Source organism: Colius striatus, unplaced genomic scaffold (genome assembly GCF_028858725.1).
Source record: "Colius striatus isolate bColStr4 unplaced genomic scaffold, bColStr4.1.hap1 scaffold_44, whole genome shotgun sequence".
Classification (NCBI taxonomy): Eukaryota; Metazoa; Chordata; class Aves; order Coliiformes; family Coliidae; genus Colius; species Colius striatus.
Genome location: NW_026908525.1, coordinates 757,091 through 772,357, shown reverse-complemented (window position 1 = coordinate 772,357; position 15,267 = coordinate 757,091). Strand labels below are relative to the sequence as shown.

General features: G+C 53.5%; 1 protein-coding gene across 1 annotated transcript; it reads right to left on the bottom strand.

Annotated features, from left to right (window-relative positions):
- Positions 1 to 4,397: 4,397 nt before the first annotated feature.
- LOC133629416 (acrosin-like) lies at positions 4,398 to 14,882 on the bottom strand (the record flags this gene model as incomplete). Its single annotated transcript, XM_062020058.1, has 4 exons — positions 14,851 to 14,882; positions 5,476 to 5,774; positions 4,661 to 4,803; positions 4,398 to 4,556 (listed from the first exon to the last, which is right to left on the bottom strand). Coding segments are annotated over exons 1-4 (633 nt in total), but the record flags the coding sequence as incomplete, so codon positions are not given.
- Between the last annotated feature and the right edge of the window lie 385 nt (positions 14,883 to 15,267).

Genomic DNA, 15,267 nt, shown 5'->3' with positions numbered 1-15,267 from the left:
TTTGAAATATTGGCGTTAGGAACTTGTTACCCTTGTGGCAGTACAAGCTTCAGGACATGGCTGATCTGTTAGAGTCACAAGAAACTGTCACTGCAGAACATATCACTCCTGTTGTTATCTGGCAAGAAAAGAACTTATCTTGGACCCATCAGAGTGAGACAAATGAATCAGCAACCGCTCAAGCCTGTCCTGTGGTTTGGACAAACACCAGGAAGCCACAGGTGAGAAATACACTGTGAGGAAGACTCAGATCTTCATCCTCAGAGGCCCAGCGAAGGAGGCGTGAGGGAGCTGTGACCTGGGCGGGCTGAGGCAGGGCCATGGGGGGAACTCATGAAGAAGTGCAATGAATATGCAGATCTCTGCTGGGGACATGTGGAAAGTTTTGCTCTAAGCAGAGCACACACTTGGTGGAGCCATCCCCTGAGTGCCCAGCGCTGCCAGAAAGGCCTGCTTGATAGTCACATTGGCTACTGATTCCTGATTGGCACTTTCCTGGCATCACAAACAGGCAGGTTGTGAGTTCCACAGTACCCTGAAGCTCCCTTCTTCTGCAAGAGCTCACGGGGCTGCCCATGCAGTCTCCGCTCTGTCCCAGCCTCCATGTTACTGTCCCAGAGAGCCACTGTGGAGCGGGTTTCTTGCACCCCAGCTGCCTCCTCCCTGCAGCCCTGCTCAGTGTTAGACTTTTGCTGACAGTGTGAACAGTGCTCTGCCTTTAGTAGAAGCTGAAGTTCTAAATTATTGCCAGGAATGACTCCAGAGGCCATCCCAGGGGAGGGGGAGCACTGTGGGTCATTGTCCTGGTTTAGGCCCATCAGGGAACAAAAGACCACCATTAGCCTCAAGTACTGAAGAGGCTGAGAACTGCCAAAGGGCAGGGAGAGCTTAATTGCAACTTAAGGTTCAGGACAAAATAGACCAGGCTACTGGGCTTGGGGAACCACACAGAAAAGAATTTAATGCAACATCAACTAAAACATAACCTCAAAACCCAAAACATAGCCAAAATAAAACAACTCAGATTAATACAACAATGAAGAGTTTGACCAGCCCTTTTAAGAACACCTTCTTGCCACACCTCTCCTCTTCCCTGGTTCAGAGCCCTGATCCCAGTCTCTTTACCTCCTCTACACCCCAAATGGCGCAGGCGGGTTGGGGGCAGTGAGTGGGGGTTTCAGTCAGTCTATCCACCATAGCTTCTGCCCTTTTTCCCTCCCCAGGGCAGGTGGGCTCTGCACCCATCCTCCCTGCAAGCCCTTGGCCCAGGGTGTCAAATGAATTGCAGATGTTACAGAAGCATCAGAGCACGGAAGGGGCATCAGGGCAACCTTGGCCTCCAGATGGTGGAGTTCAGGATCTTGTGTGGTAGGAACAGAATACCAAGCAGGGTCACAAGCCTGGACTTCAGCAGGGCTAACTTTGGCCTTTTCAAGCAATTGCTAGGGGACATCTCGTGAGACAGCATGTTAGAGGACAAAGGGGCCCAAGAGAGTCGGTATCTCTTCAAAGATCCCTCTTTCCAGGCTCAGGATCAGAGCATCCCAGAGGGCAGAGAATCAAGAAAGGGAGCCAGGAGACACACATGGTTAAACAGGGAACTGTTGGGCAAACTCAAGTGGAAGAAGAGAATCTATAGATGATGGAAGGAAGGGAAACTAGGAAGGAAGGATGGAATTAGGAAAGCTAAAGCCTTGTTGGAGTTGTAGCTTGCAAGGGAGGTCAAGGATGACAAGAAGGCCTTCTTCAAATACATTGCAGGTAAAACTAAGACCAGAGGCACTGTAGGCCCAGTGCTGAAGGAGGTGGGTGCCCTGGTGACAGAGGAGACAGGGAAGGCAGAGGTACTGAATGCCTTCTTTGCCTCTGTCTGTACTCCTGGAGACTCTTCTGAGGAGCCCCAGACTTCAGAGGAAGTCAGGTTAAAGGAGGAGTTGTGTTTGGTTGCTGAGGACTGGGTTCAGGATCAGCTGAGTAGTCTAGAGGTACATCAGTCCCTGGGCCCCGATGGGATGCACCCGCAGGTGCTGAGGGAGCTGGTGGTAGTCATTGCTGAACAACTCTCTATTCTCTTCAGTAAGTTGTGGAGAACAGGAAGGATGCCTGAGGGCTGGAGGAGAGCAAATGTCACTGCAGCCTTCAAAAGGGGTAAAAAGGAGGAGCTGGGTAACTCCAGACTGGTCAGCCTCACCTCCATCCCTGGAAAGGTGATGGAATGACTTCTCCTTGGTGCTGTCTCCAGGCATTTAGAAGACAAGAGGGTCACTGGGAGCAGTCAACATGGCTTTACCAAGGGGAAGTCTTGTGTGACCAGCCTGAGAGCCTTTGATGAAGATGTAACCAGGTGGATAGAAGGTGGTAGTATGGTGGACGTGGTTTATCTCCATTTTAGTCAAGCTTTTGGCACCGTCTCCCACAGCATCCTGGCAGCAAAACTGAGACAGCATGGGTTGGGTGATCAGGCACTGAGGTGGATTGCGACCTGGTTGAAAGGAAGAAGGCAGAGAGTTGTGATCAAAGGGGCAGGGTTTAGCTGGAGGCCTGTGACTTCCTCAGGGGTCGGTGCTGGGACGGCTGCTGCTCAATCTATTCATGAATGACCTTGCTGAGGGAACAGAGGCTCTGCCAGCAAGTTTACTGACAATACTAAACTGGAAAGAGTGGCTGCAACCCCAGAGGCTGTGCTGCCATCCAACCAGATCTGGACAGGTTGGAGAATTGGGCACAGAGACATCTAATGAAATTCGACCAGGGCAAGTGTAGTCTTGTGTCTGGGAAAGAACAACCCCACGTAACAGTACAGGCTGGGGAACGAACTCAGAGAGAAGTGTGGGGGAAAGGGATCTGGGGATGCCATTGCGCAGCAGGATGAGCATGAGCCAGCAATGGGCCATTGTGACCAAGAAGTCCAAAGGCATCCTGGCATGGATTAGAAGGGCTGTGGGCAGTAGGTAGAGAGAGGTTCTCCTCCCCCTCTCCTCTGCCCTCTTGAGACCACATCTGGAATACTGTGTCCTGTTCTGGGCTCTTCAGTTGCAGAAAGACAGGGAGCTGCTGGAGAGAGCTCAGTGTAGGGCCAGAAAGATGATGGAGTGGAGAATCTCCCTTGTGATGAAAGGCTGAGGCAGCTGGGGCTTGGAGGAGATTGAGCAGTGACTTCATTCATGTTTACAAATCCATCAAGGGTGGGTGTGAGGAGGCTGGAGCCAGGCTGTGCTCAGTGATGGCCAATGACAGGACAAGGGGCAACAGGCACAAGCTGGAACAGAAGAGATTCCAAAGGAACACAAGGCAAAACTTCTTCCCTGTTGAGGTGAGGGAGCCCTGGAAGGGGCTGCCCAGATGGGCTGTGGAGACATTCAAACCCACCCGGAGGAGTTCCTGTGTGAACTACTCTTGCTGGTCCTGGTCTGGCAGGGGGGTTGGACTGGACGACCTTCCGAGGTCATTTCCAGCCCCTGAGATTCTGTGATTATGTGATTCTGCACGCTGCCTCTTTGTTGACAAGAATCTGAGCTGTTCTCCTTGTGCTTTGCCCCGAGGAACTGGAGGCGTCCGGAAAAGAGGAAACTCAGCTTGCGACCCTCACGTACGATGTGGCAAAAGAGACCGTTCAGCCCTTCCCTCTGAAGGTACGGCCTGTGCACAGGGGACAGATGCCATGGAGCAAAAAGGGTTTGCCTGCAAGTGCACAGCAGGAAGCGTGTGAATGCTGTCTCCCTGGGCACTGGCTCGATTTGAGAGAGACCTGGTGGCGTTGTGAGAGCGGAGCAGCATGTGGTGGTGGCAGCAAAAGGAGAACACGGGTTGAGATGAGGACAGTTTAATAGAACACCACAAAGAGAAGGCAGTTACAGAGATGGCCAAAAGGACACAGAAGCACGAGCAGTGGCCAGTGTAACTGCTCCCTGCTCGCAGCCCGAAGCTCAGCCCAACAGCACAACTGCAGCTCCCGCACTGGCCGCGGCGCTGACACACTGCACCTACAGTTTCTGCTTCCTCCAACCTAATGGCTACTGCTAAAGACCTACAGCAGAGGGGCAGAGCCCAGGCCTGCACCTCCAGCTGCGTCCTGCTGCTCAAGCCGCTTGTCCCTTCATGGCCTGCAGGAGCTCCTGGACCCACCTAAAGAAATCCCTGAGCCTCTGGAGGGGAAATGGGCAGGACTCAAACTGGCCCCCTGCTGGTGGTGCTGGGGTTTGTGTCGGGGCCGGTGCCTGTGTTGGTGCCGCGGTTGGGACAAATGTTGCCCAGGTAAAGGGTCCTGAGGTGGTTGGATTCCAGTTCCACGCCGGGTTGGGTGCCGTGGTTGGTGCCTGTGTTGGCCGGTGAAAGGGCCAGGAGGCGCTGGGAAAACGTCTCCATGCCCGCGTGAGAGCAGCAGCCCTTCCTGCTGAGTGCATCTGCTGCAGCATCCAGTAGTAGAAGTGCTGGGTGGAGGTGTAGACCCCAGGCCTGTGCACTCTGCCACAGCCTTTCCCCCAGCTGGTCACACCCACGAGCCAGAAGAAGTCGGCGTGTGGAGCTCTGCAGGCCAGCAGGCCCCCGCTGTCAGCCTGCAGCACAGGACAGAGGCTCAGGGGCGTGTTGGGAAGCCCCAGCAGCCCCAGGTGGGACAGGGCTGCGGCTGCTGCCGCGGCTGACTCGGAGCTGCTCCTACCTGGCAGGCGTTGATTCCACCCTGCACGTAGCCGGCACAAAGGTTGTAGCTGTGGATGGACTCATTGTAATACTGGCTGCTGTTACACAGCCTGGCATCGATGAGGCGCACCTTGGCCTCCTGCAGCACGTTGGATCCGTGGGCTGCGAGCACAGCAAGGAATTAGCCCCCAGCAGCTGCGGGACACTTCCCCTCCCCTGACTGGACAGAGCCCTTCCCTGGGCCTTGACTTTGCACCTTGCCAAAGAGACACCGGACACATCTTTCCCGTGGGGCTGCCTTGGGGCCGTGGCTGAGAATCACAGCGTCCCAGAAGGGTGGGGGTGGGAAGGGCCCTTGAGAGCTCATCCAGCCCAAGCCCCTGCTCAAGCTGGTTCTCTTCAAGCAGGAGGCAGGGGAATGTGTCCAGGTGGGTTCGGAAACCACCAGGGAAGGAGCCTCCACAGCCTCCCTGGGTAGCCTGTGCAGGGCTCCAGCATCCTCACTGCAGAGACATTTTTCTACCTCTTCCAGGGGAACTTCCCGTCTTCCAGCATCTGCTCCTTACCCCTTGTCCTGTCACTGGCCCCCAGCCAAAACAACCTGGCCTCAGCCTCTAAACACCAGCCCTTGAGCTATCTCTCAGCATTGAGAAGGTTTCCTCTCAAAGGTCAGAGAGCTCCAGGTGCTCTCGTCATGAGAAAGGTGTCCCAGAGCCCTCAGCACCGTGGCAGCCTGAGGGACCTCATGGCCCTGTCTGCAGGCGTCCGTCCCCGTAGCCTGACTCTGACTCTCGCCTCGGCTTTGTGCCAGCCCAAGCCATCTCCCCAGAGTGCTGGGCTTGGCCTGCTTTCCCCAGAAGAACTCATTTCGTGCGGTGGTGTGGCCCCAGCCAGCGATGTAGCAGTCTCTCAGCTGGGACACCACCACGTTGGCGGGGTGAGGCACACAGGCCACCTGCACGTACTGGTTGCACTCCACAGGCCGGTCCAGCTCCAGCAGGGCAATGTCGTAGTCGGTGACGTTGAAGTATCTCTGGTGGAGCAGCGCCCGCGTGGTGTATCGCACCTGCACCTCAGGGCCTGTCAGAGTCAGCTGGTTGGCCCCGACCACCACCCAAAACCACGGGATGCTCCTGGAAGGCAGATGGGGAGCAGAGGGCTCAGAGGGAGCGGAGCCGTGCGCTGCAGTCCAGCCCAGTCCAGCAGTTACCTGCCTGCTGCTGGTCAAGGGAGAGAGGCGAGCCGTGCTGCGGAGGGCACGGCTGCCCCGGTGTGCCCTGGGCTCCAGGCAGCGCCAGCCCCAGGCTGCCGGGAAGCGGCAGCACCAGCCCGGCCTGTGCCCGGCACATGCCATCCTTCACACGCCAGCGGCAGGCCGGGCTGCAGACAGGGCCCCTGTCAGTGCCGGGGGAATGGCCCTGCCTTGCTCCTACTCACCGGTAGAAGTCGACGCAGTGTCCTGCGGTCAGGACCCACTGGGAATGGATGAGGCTCCCTCCACAGAAATGCCCGGTGCCCGCTCCCCAGGGATTCTGGATGCTGACGGTCCAGGGCCAGGCCCCCGTGGGGGCATTCACGCCACCCACCACGCGCCCCGGTTGCTCAGCCAGGGGCCGGGTGCCGCAGCTCCCCTTGTAAGCAGCAAGTCTGGAGTGTCCTGCTCCAGGGCTGGCTGCTGCTGGGGCTGCAGGGCAGCCGTCTGCCCTCCCCAGCAGGCGTCGCACGGGCAACTGGGCAGGGAAGCCTGCGCCCCGGCTTCTGCCTTCACCCAGCAGATGGGTGGTGCCAGCAGCCCGGCTCCCAGCTCCTGGCATCAGTGCACCCTGGAGGGAAGGGCTGCCCCAGCTCCCTCCCACAACCACTTACCAACAGCTGTCCCCTGCCACGCTCGCAGGCCAGCAGCACAGGGCCAGCAAGCCAAAGACCAGAAGAAGCTTCATTGCTGCGGCAACACGTGGCAGCTGCCAGAGCCGAGGGAGGGCTGATGCCCAGCAGCGCTGTGGCCGATGCAATGCCTGCAGTGCTGGAGCTGCCCGCGGCACCTCGGCCCCGGGGCTGATGTCACAGAGCCGCTGGGTGTGGGCAGTGGGGTGGGGGCCATTCTACGTGGGGCACCACACAGGGGGCGAGCAGGGGAGGGAGGCACAAGCAGGGATGGCACAGCCCTCCAGCAAGAAACTGCAACAGAGAGCAGTTTCTCCATTCTGGTGAGAACGTGGCCATGGTGCCTCCGTCGGCTGGCGGCAGCAGCAGCTCACAGGAGTGAAAGAGCATCTTTTTGACTGAAGCAGAGTTGCGTTCTTGCCTCTTCCGAAGGAGGGTGACTGTGTTTCTACTTCTTGTGGACACAAGGTGCAACTGACAGGTAAACAGTTGTATTTCTTTTCCACCTGAATGCTATAGCATCCCAGAATGGCCTGTATCCTCTTGTGGGTCTTTTCTTCCTTCCATGAGAAGTGTCCAGGGCATGAACCAAGTCCTCCCTTAGCTCCTCTCCTACTGAATCCTCAAGAGGAGTATCATCCAGTCCAAACCCCCTGCTAAAGAATGTCCATCTAGATCAGGTCACACAGGAACGTGTCCAGGTGGGTTTTGAAGACCTCCAGAGAAGGAGCCTCCACATCTTCCAGGGCTCCCTCACCTCAGCACTGAAAGAGTTTCTTCATTATGTTTCGATGGAACTGGTTATGTTTCAGCTTCTTTCCGTTCCTCCCTTGTACTCTCACTGGATACAACAGAAACAAGTGCTGCCCCAACCTCCTGACACCCACCAGTTAGATATTTGTCAAGGTTAATGAGATCCCCCCAATCTCCTCTTCTCCAGGCTGAACAGCCCCAGGTCCCGCAGCCTTTCCTCGGAAGGGAGATGCTCCAGTCCCCTCAGCATCTTGTTGGCCCTACTCTGGCCTCTCTCACTCCAGCAGTTCCCTGTCCCTCTGCAGCTGGGGAGCCCAGGAGTGGACACAGAACTGCAGATGAGGCCTCAGGAGGGCAGAGGAGAGGGGGAGGAGACCCCCTGGCCACAAAGTCGCGTCCATCTGCCTTCAAACACCCTTTGACGATGTCACCAGGGGAGCTGTGACAGGGAGCTGCAGCTGGGTGCAGTGAGCAGTGGAGCCAAAGTGCTGCAGCTTCTGCTGAATGAGGCAAATCAGCTGCTGCTTTCCCTCGGTCACTGTGGGAAAGCTGCTGCTGCTGGTTTCTCAGGGCAATGCTGGTCCAGTGGTACACACACTGCAGCAGGGGTAAGTGTGGGGATGCAGCAAGTGAAGACACAGGCCCCGGTTATGGGGATTAAGCAGTTTTAATACCCAGAGAAAATGGCTGAGCACACGGCTGCCAGCAGGGATGCTGCGGGGCTGTTGGTGGTGGGCAGCCATGCGCATGGTGCGGCAGGTAAGGGCTGTGCCGGGCCGCTCAGCACCGTGCTGGGCTGAGGCCGAGACAAACAGCTTCTGCTCTACTTGGGGCAGTTTGGGTTGGCACTGGGGTCTTCCCCCTGCATGCTGAGCCCCCCCTGAAGAGTCCCGTTAAAGCCATGGGGAAATGCAGCAGAGCTTGCTGCAGCAGCAGCTCCGTGCTGGCGTTGGCTCAGCTCTCATTCCGCTGGGAACTTGGACTTGTTGCAGTGTCTTGTCTCTGCTGCTGGGGAAGGACTCTCTGTGTTGGAGGGGCTGCTGCTGAACTCGGGCCTCCTCCTGTTGCATTCCCAGAGGTGGGCTGGTGTCTCCCCAGGCATCAAGGGAAGCTTGATGCAGGACCCAGGAAGATGGGCAAAAGAAGCCCCAGGGCACAGTGAGTTTTGATCTACATTTCTCTCCCTGACTCTGGCTTTCTTGTCTTTCATCAAGGCAACAGTCACACATCTGATTGGCAAGCAAGGGCAATTTATTAATAGCTTGAGGAGAGAGTGTGGGGCCAAAATTTCTCTCTCAGCGCTCCCTGATGTTGATGACTACAAAGTCTGTCACATCAAAGGTAAGAGGAATGCCTCTTTGTTCAGGGTCTGGAATGTAGCTTGGGGGCTTTCATTAGACTAGAAATGGATTCAGTGGCTTGGCTAGGCCACGGCTTTTACCAAAGTGTTCTGCTCAGGGCTGTTCCAGCAGAGGGATGTGGCAAGTGGCCTGGGCCTGGGCACGTGAAGCCTCTGTTGTAGGTCTGGGAATGCATTTGAGCAGCTTTGGCTGCTGGAGCTGAACCAGCCTCTTCTGCAGGATCCCTTTGGGCTTGAAGGAGCAGACAGGGGACCATAGAATCATATAATGGTAGGGGTTGGAAGGGACCTTTAGAGATCATCTAGTCCAACCCCGTTGCAAAAGCAGGTTCACCTAGATCAGGTCACACAGGAACATGTCCAGGCGGGTCTTGAAGACCTCCAAGGAAGGAGCCTCCACAACCCCTCTGGGCAGCCTGTTCCACTGCTCCGTCACCCTCACGGTGAAATAGTTTTTTTCTTATCTTTAAGTGGAACTTTTTGTGTTCCAGTTTCATCCCATCATCCCTTGTCCTGTCACTATCTACTACAGAAAAGAGGGATGTCCCAACCTCCTGACACTCATCCTTTAGATATTTATAAATGTTAATAAGATCTCCACTCAGTCTCCTCTTCTCCAGACTAAACAGCCCCAGGCCCCGCAGCCTTTCCTCGTATGAAAGATGTTCCAGTCCCCTGATCATCTTGGTGGCCCTGCGCTGGACTCTCTCCAGCAGTTCCCTGTCCCTCTGCAGCTGAGGAGCCCAGAACTGAACACAGGACTCCAGATGAGGCCTCACCAGGGCAGAGTAGAGCGGGAGAAGAACTTCCCTCGTCCTGCTGGCCACATTCTTCTTGATGCATCCCAGGATGTCACTGGCATTCTTGGCCACGATGGCACATGACTGGCTCATATTTAAGTTATTATCAATCAGGACTCCCGGGTCTCTCTCTGCAGAGCCCTACTGAAGTCAAGGTAGATGACTTCTGCTCTTCTCTCATCCAGCCAGCCAGTTACGCACTCATAGAAGGCATCAGGTTAGTCAAACAGGATTTCCCCTTGGTGAATCCATGTTGACTCCCCCTGATATCCATCTTATCTTTCATATGTTCAGTGACAACATACAGGATGAGCTGTTCCATCCCATTAGGACCCATTGACTTATGAGCCTTAAGCTTGGCCAACAAGTCTTTAACCTCTTCCACCCAGGGCAAGTACTCTGCTATCCTGGCCATCATGTTATCCTTGCTGGACTGGGCTTCCCGAGGGTCAGCCTTGGCTGCAAAGACTGAAGCAAAGAAGACATTCAGTACTTCAGCCTTCTCTGCATCCTCTGACACCAGGGCACCCTCAGCATTTAGCAGCAGGCCCACATTACCCCTTGTCATCCTTCTGCTCCTGATGTACTTGAAAAATGCCTTATTGCTGTCCTTAACATCCCTGGCTACATTTAATTCTAGAAGGGCATGCCCTGCATGCCCTGGCAAGGTTCCTGTACTCTTCCCAGGAAGCCAGCCCCTGTTTCCACCTCTCAAGGGATGGCTGCTTTCTGCCTGAGTTGTCCCAGCAGATCCTTGCTCATCCATGGAGGCCTCCTACCTCCTTTTCCTCCTTTCTTGCTCATTGAGACACACTGATCCTGGGTTTGGAGGAAGTGGTGCTTGAAGATTGACTAGCTCTCATTGGCACTTCTGACTTCTAGAATCTTATCCCATGAGATCCATCCAAGTAGATCTTTGAAAAGGCCAAAGTCGGCTCGTCTGAAATCCAGGGTCACGGTCCTGCTCTGTGTCCTGCACCTTCCACACAGGATCCTGAACTCTACCATCTCATGGTCACTGCAGCCGAGGTTGCCTCCAACCTTCACATCCCCAACCAGACCCTCATTTGTCAGCACCAGGTCCAGCAGCACACCCCTCCTCATTGGTTCCTCGATCACCTGCGACAGGAAGTTGTCGTCAACAATCTGTAGGAACCTCCTGGACTGCGTGTGTTTGGCTGTGTGGCTCTCCCAGCAAATATCAGGGTGGTAGAAGTCCCCCATGAAGACCAGGGGCAGTAATCATGAGGCAGCTCTCAGATGTTTGTGGAAGGCCTCATCCACTTCCTCCTGCTGATCAGATGGCCTGTAGCAAACTCCTACAACAATATCACCTGCCTTGCCCTGGCCATTAATTTTTACCCATAAGCACTCTACTCTCTCCTCATCCCCACCCAGGAACAGTTCGGGTACACATTGATTGCTCCCTCACATAGAGAGCAACTCCACCTCCATGCCTTGTCAGTCTGTCTTTCCTGAACAATCCATAACCCTCCATGGCTCTGCTCCAGTCATGGCAGCTGTCCCACCACGTCTCTGTGACCTCAATGAGGTTGTAGCCCCGTATCCGCACCCAAAACTCCAGTTCCTCCTGCTCATTCCCCAGGCTGCTGCATTGGTGTAGAGGCAGCCCAGGGGCTGACTCAAACACACAGGTTCCCTTGGACAGATGCAGGAGGATCATCCCCGGTTTGACTCTTCCTCAGGGTGCTCAGCCTTCTGCATCTCAGCCCAGTGTGCAGATGAAGGGCACTTATCAGTGCATTCCCTGTCGTGCCCTGTTTCCCAGCTAAAGGGGACAGCTTGTCTATTTTGTTTCTTCCCCCACCCCCCAAGTCCTTTAGTTTAAAGATTTCTTTAGTTTGCTAGCCTACTCCCAAATACTTGAGTGCCCTTATGGGAGAGATGAATCCCTTCTTGTCCTATCAAGCTGTAGTGCCCAAGAAAGGATTTGTTGTCTAAGAACCCATAGCCTTCCCGTCGGCACCAGTCTCTCAGCCAGGAGTTCACTTGGCTGATTTTTCCACTGCACACCCCTCCTTTATCACTAGTGAACAGGATAGAGGAGAAAATAACCTGAGCCCCTCTACCTTTTACCTGCTCCCCCAAGGTCTTATAATCCTTCTGGATCCTGGAGATGTCATACCTCATGACATCATTCATACCTACATGGAACACAAGTAAGGGGTAGTAGCCCTCATTCCTGACGAGCCGTGGCACTCTCTCGGCCACATCCCCGATCTTGGCCCCAGGCAGGCAGCACGCCTCTCGTGACTCCCTATCTGCTCTACAGATGGGTCTCTCAGTGCCGCTTAGCAGCGAGTCACCCACAACAAGCACCTGTCACCTCCTCCTACGATGTCCATTATCTGTTGCAGGTGGTGCAGCTGATGGGTTGTTTGGTGGCTTGTTTGATGGGTTTTCCCCTTTTGGATCTTGCTCATTGAAGTCCCTCGTCGCCAGTGCCTCACACTTGTTTGTAGTGGGCACTCCAGGAGGAGGACTTTGAAGATGAGCCTTTCTCCTTCTTTTTTTTGTTACCAGGGTCCAAAGCTTGTTAGATTCACTGGAGGCTTGCAGCTGATGGTGGAAGCCTCTGTCTCTCTCCACCGCTGCCCCTGTAGTACTACAGAATCTACTCACAGTTTCCTGCAGCTCTTTCACCAGACGCTGCAGTTCCTGAACTTGAGGGCACCTATGACACGTGGTTGCTTCGGAAGCACAGGTCCCAGAGCATCCTACACACTCCCTGCACTCTGTTGTAGTGCAAGCAATAATGCAAGCAATATTCATTCACAGATGTGGAGAATCTAGGTAATGCACGTGCAGAGACGTGCACAGGCAACGTAGTACAACCAACAGAGTTGACTCGAAGCCACCCTTCCTTTGCCAGCTACTTCCTTGTATGCTGCTTCCGCCCAGGTGATCACCCAGGGTCCAACTGATTACCAGTTTTTATCTCTTGTGGAACACCAAGGACTGCAAAGCAACTCCTCCAATGTCTTATGACGTCTCGAGCACTGTCGCCCGTTAAAGCTGTGGCCCAAACCACGGCCCAATAGGTATCAATGGTGACATGTATTTGTTTAAATCGTCCAAAGGGAGCACAGACTGTAACATCCCATTGCCATATTCCTCATGGTGCCAGACCCCTGGGATTGACTCCTACTCATAGGCCGATTTGATTCTGACATGCAGGGCACGTGGAAAGGATACCCTGAGCGTCCCGTGTGGTCAGGTCTAACTGCTTCGCCAGCATTTCCGCACCGTGGTGAAAAAAAACCGTGCGATCTCCGAGCTTGAGAAAATGTGTCAATTATTGGCCCCGTAGGTGTCAATAACGGAACTGCTACTATCTTGTCAACAATTTCATTGCCAACTGATAGGCCATCTTTTAAGCCCGATTGGCTTTGTATATGTCCAATACAATAAGCAGTTTGACGTTCATTTATCTGATGCCAGAGCTGCAGCAATAAGTTCTACAGATTCTGATTAGAGATTTCCTTCAACAACGCTCTCTCTAGTCGAGTGACAGCATCGACCCCATAGAGGGAAGCAGAGATGGCACGTCTGGCCATTTCTCGAAAGTTTTGACTACAGCCATCAGCTCCAGCAGTTGAGCTGAGCTGCCTGGGGAGTGAACACTTAGGTTCTGCCATTTTCCATTCTCCCGCCAAACCACTCCTGCTTTGGCTTGGATCTTACTTGCGTCAGTAAAACCAGTCAGGCCTGTAACGGGTGCTGCTGATCTCAACGACCGGCCTTCCATTTGAAATTTAACAGAAAACAATTTATGGGCCAGATCATGATTATTTGTAGTCCCTGGATGTGACAACAAGGCCCACTGTAATTCATCAGACTGCTGCAGTTCAACAGCTCATCTGTGAGAGGAACGAAAATGACGTCTGCCTCAATCCCTGCTGTTGCCAGCAGACGTTTCCTGCCCTTAACTGTGATTTTCGCAATGGCCTCTGGTCTCGTGGTGATTGTTTTTTGCAAATTCTACGGCAAAAACATCCACTCCAGGATCCTCAAGGGGTCTCTCGCTCCTGAATCCCATTGCATCAAGAGTGCCATTACGTGCTGGTTTGGACTGATCACAGCAATGTTAACGGACAAGTCAGCATCATATTGATGACTGTAGTTATTGACTGTCTTGTTTCCTGCCTTTTCTGTCACTTGTATTTGCTGCCGGGACAGTTTCCGCGCACCGTCAGCCTCTGTTGAGCCTTTAGCAAAGGCATTAGTGGCACAAGATCCTCATTCGTGACACCACATGTGGTTCGTGCCCATTGGATATCACCTGTTAGCTTTTGGACATCTGCTAAATGAGCAATTTCTGTTTTAATTGCCACCTTCTGAGGATAAATGCGTGCCCTGGTGATAATATGACCTAAACAATCCCACGAGGCATGCACTTGTACCTTCTCTGGCGCGATCACCAACCTGGAGATGCCCAACTGTCGCTTCACTGCTGGTAGAATCTGATGCTGCTCCAGGTCTTTTCCTGCACTCAGGATGTCATCCAGGTAATGGTAAAATAAAACACGAGGGTATTTTTTGTGCAGAGGTGCCAGCGCCCAGGCAACATTGGTGTGACAAATAGTTGGCGAGTTCTTCATTCCCTGAGGTAAAACAGCCCACTGACATTGTATTACTGGCTCTTGTTTGTTAACAGATGGAACTGTAAAAGCAAACTTCTCACTGTCATCCTCATGTAGGGGAACTGTGAAAAAACAGTCCTTTAGGTCAATCACCAACAGGGGCCATTCTTTTGGAAGCATTGCAGGAGAGGGGAATCCTGGCTGTAAAGCACCCATGTCCCGCATCACTGCGTTAACAGCTCTTAGATCGTGTAACAGCCGCCACTTCCCTGATTTTTTAGGGACAGTAAAAGTTGGTGCATTCCATGGACTAGTGGATGGCTTAATATGACCTTTTTCTAATTGTTCATTTACTAATTCATGAATCTGGGCGAGCTTTTCTTTGCTCAGCAGCCATTGATCAAGCCAGACTGGTTTATCTGTGAGCCAGGGTAACTCCAGGATCAGTCACCCATCAATGGTGCCACTAAACATTTCCATTTGCCAAACGAAAGCCCATTTGGCTCAAGGCGTCTCTACCCAAAAGCCAAAATGAAGTGTTCATTACATAGGGTTTAATTTGTACACATCTATTCTCTTTGTCCTGAAAGCAGGTCTCTGCTAATTTGTCATCTGTGTTCCTCCTACTCCGACAACAGGGTGTCTCAAGTCTCTAAAGGCCAGCTGTTTGGCCAATGGGGTAATGGCACAATGGTAACGTCTGCTCCCGGATCCAGTAACGTGTTGTACCCAGCCATGTGTTCCCCATCTGGATGTTGGAATACAACCCTCTGAGTGGGCTTTCTGAGTGTGGCATTGCCAGTCTTACCTCAGGTACTCCACTGGATCCAAAATCACCATCTCGATGCTTATGACTTCTTACAAATGCAATTTTAGCTCTGAAAGGAACTAATTGAGCTATTTTAGTTCCTTTAGGTATATCAACTGGTGGCTGCCAAACTTTAACCATTATTTCAGTATTTCCTTCATAATCTGCATCAATAACACCGGGAAGCACAAAAATACCCTGTTGAGAGGCTGATGACCGTCCTAAAAGCAGAGCACTTAAACTGTAGCCAAGGGGTCCAACAGCATTGGATGAGATAACCGTTACATCTGTATTGTGCATGGTTCCATCTACTGCTGTTTCCACTCCTGCGCTTCCTGCAGTGGCTGATCTGAGTCCATCCAGGCAGCTGTTGGTGTTGAAGGACGTTTTTGTGTCATCGCGCTCGCCCTTTTTGCT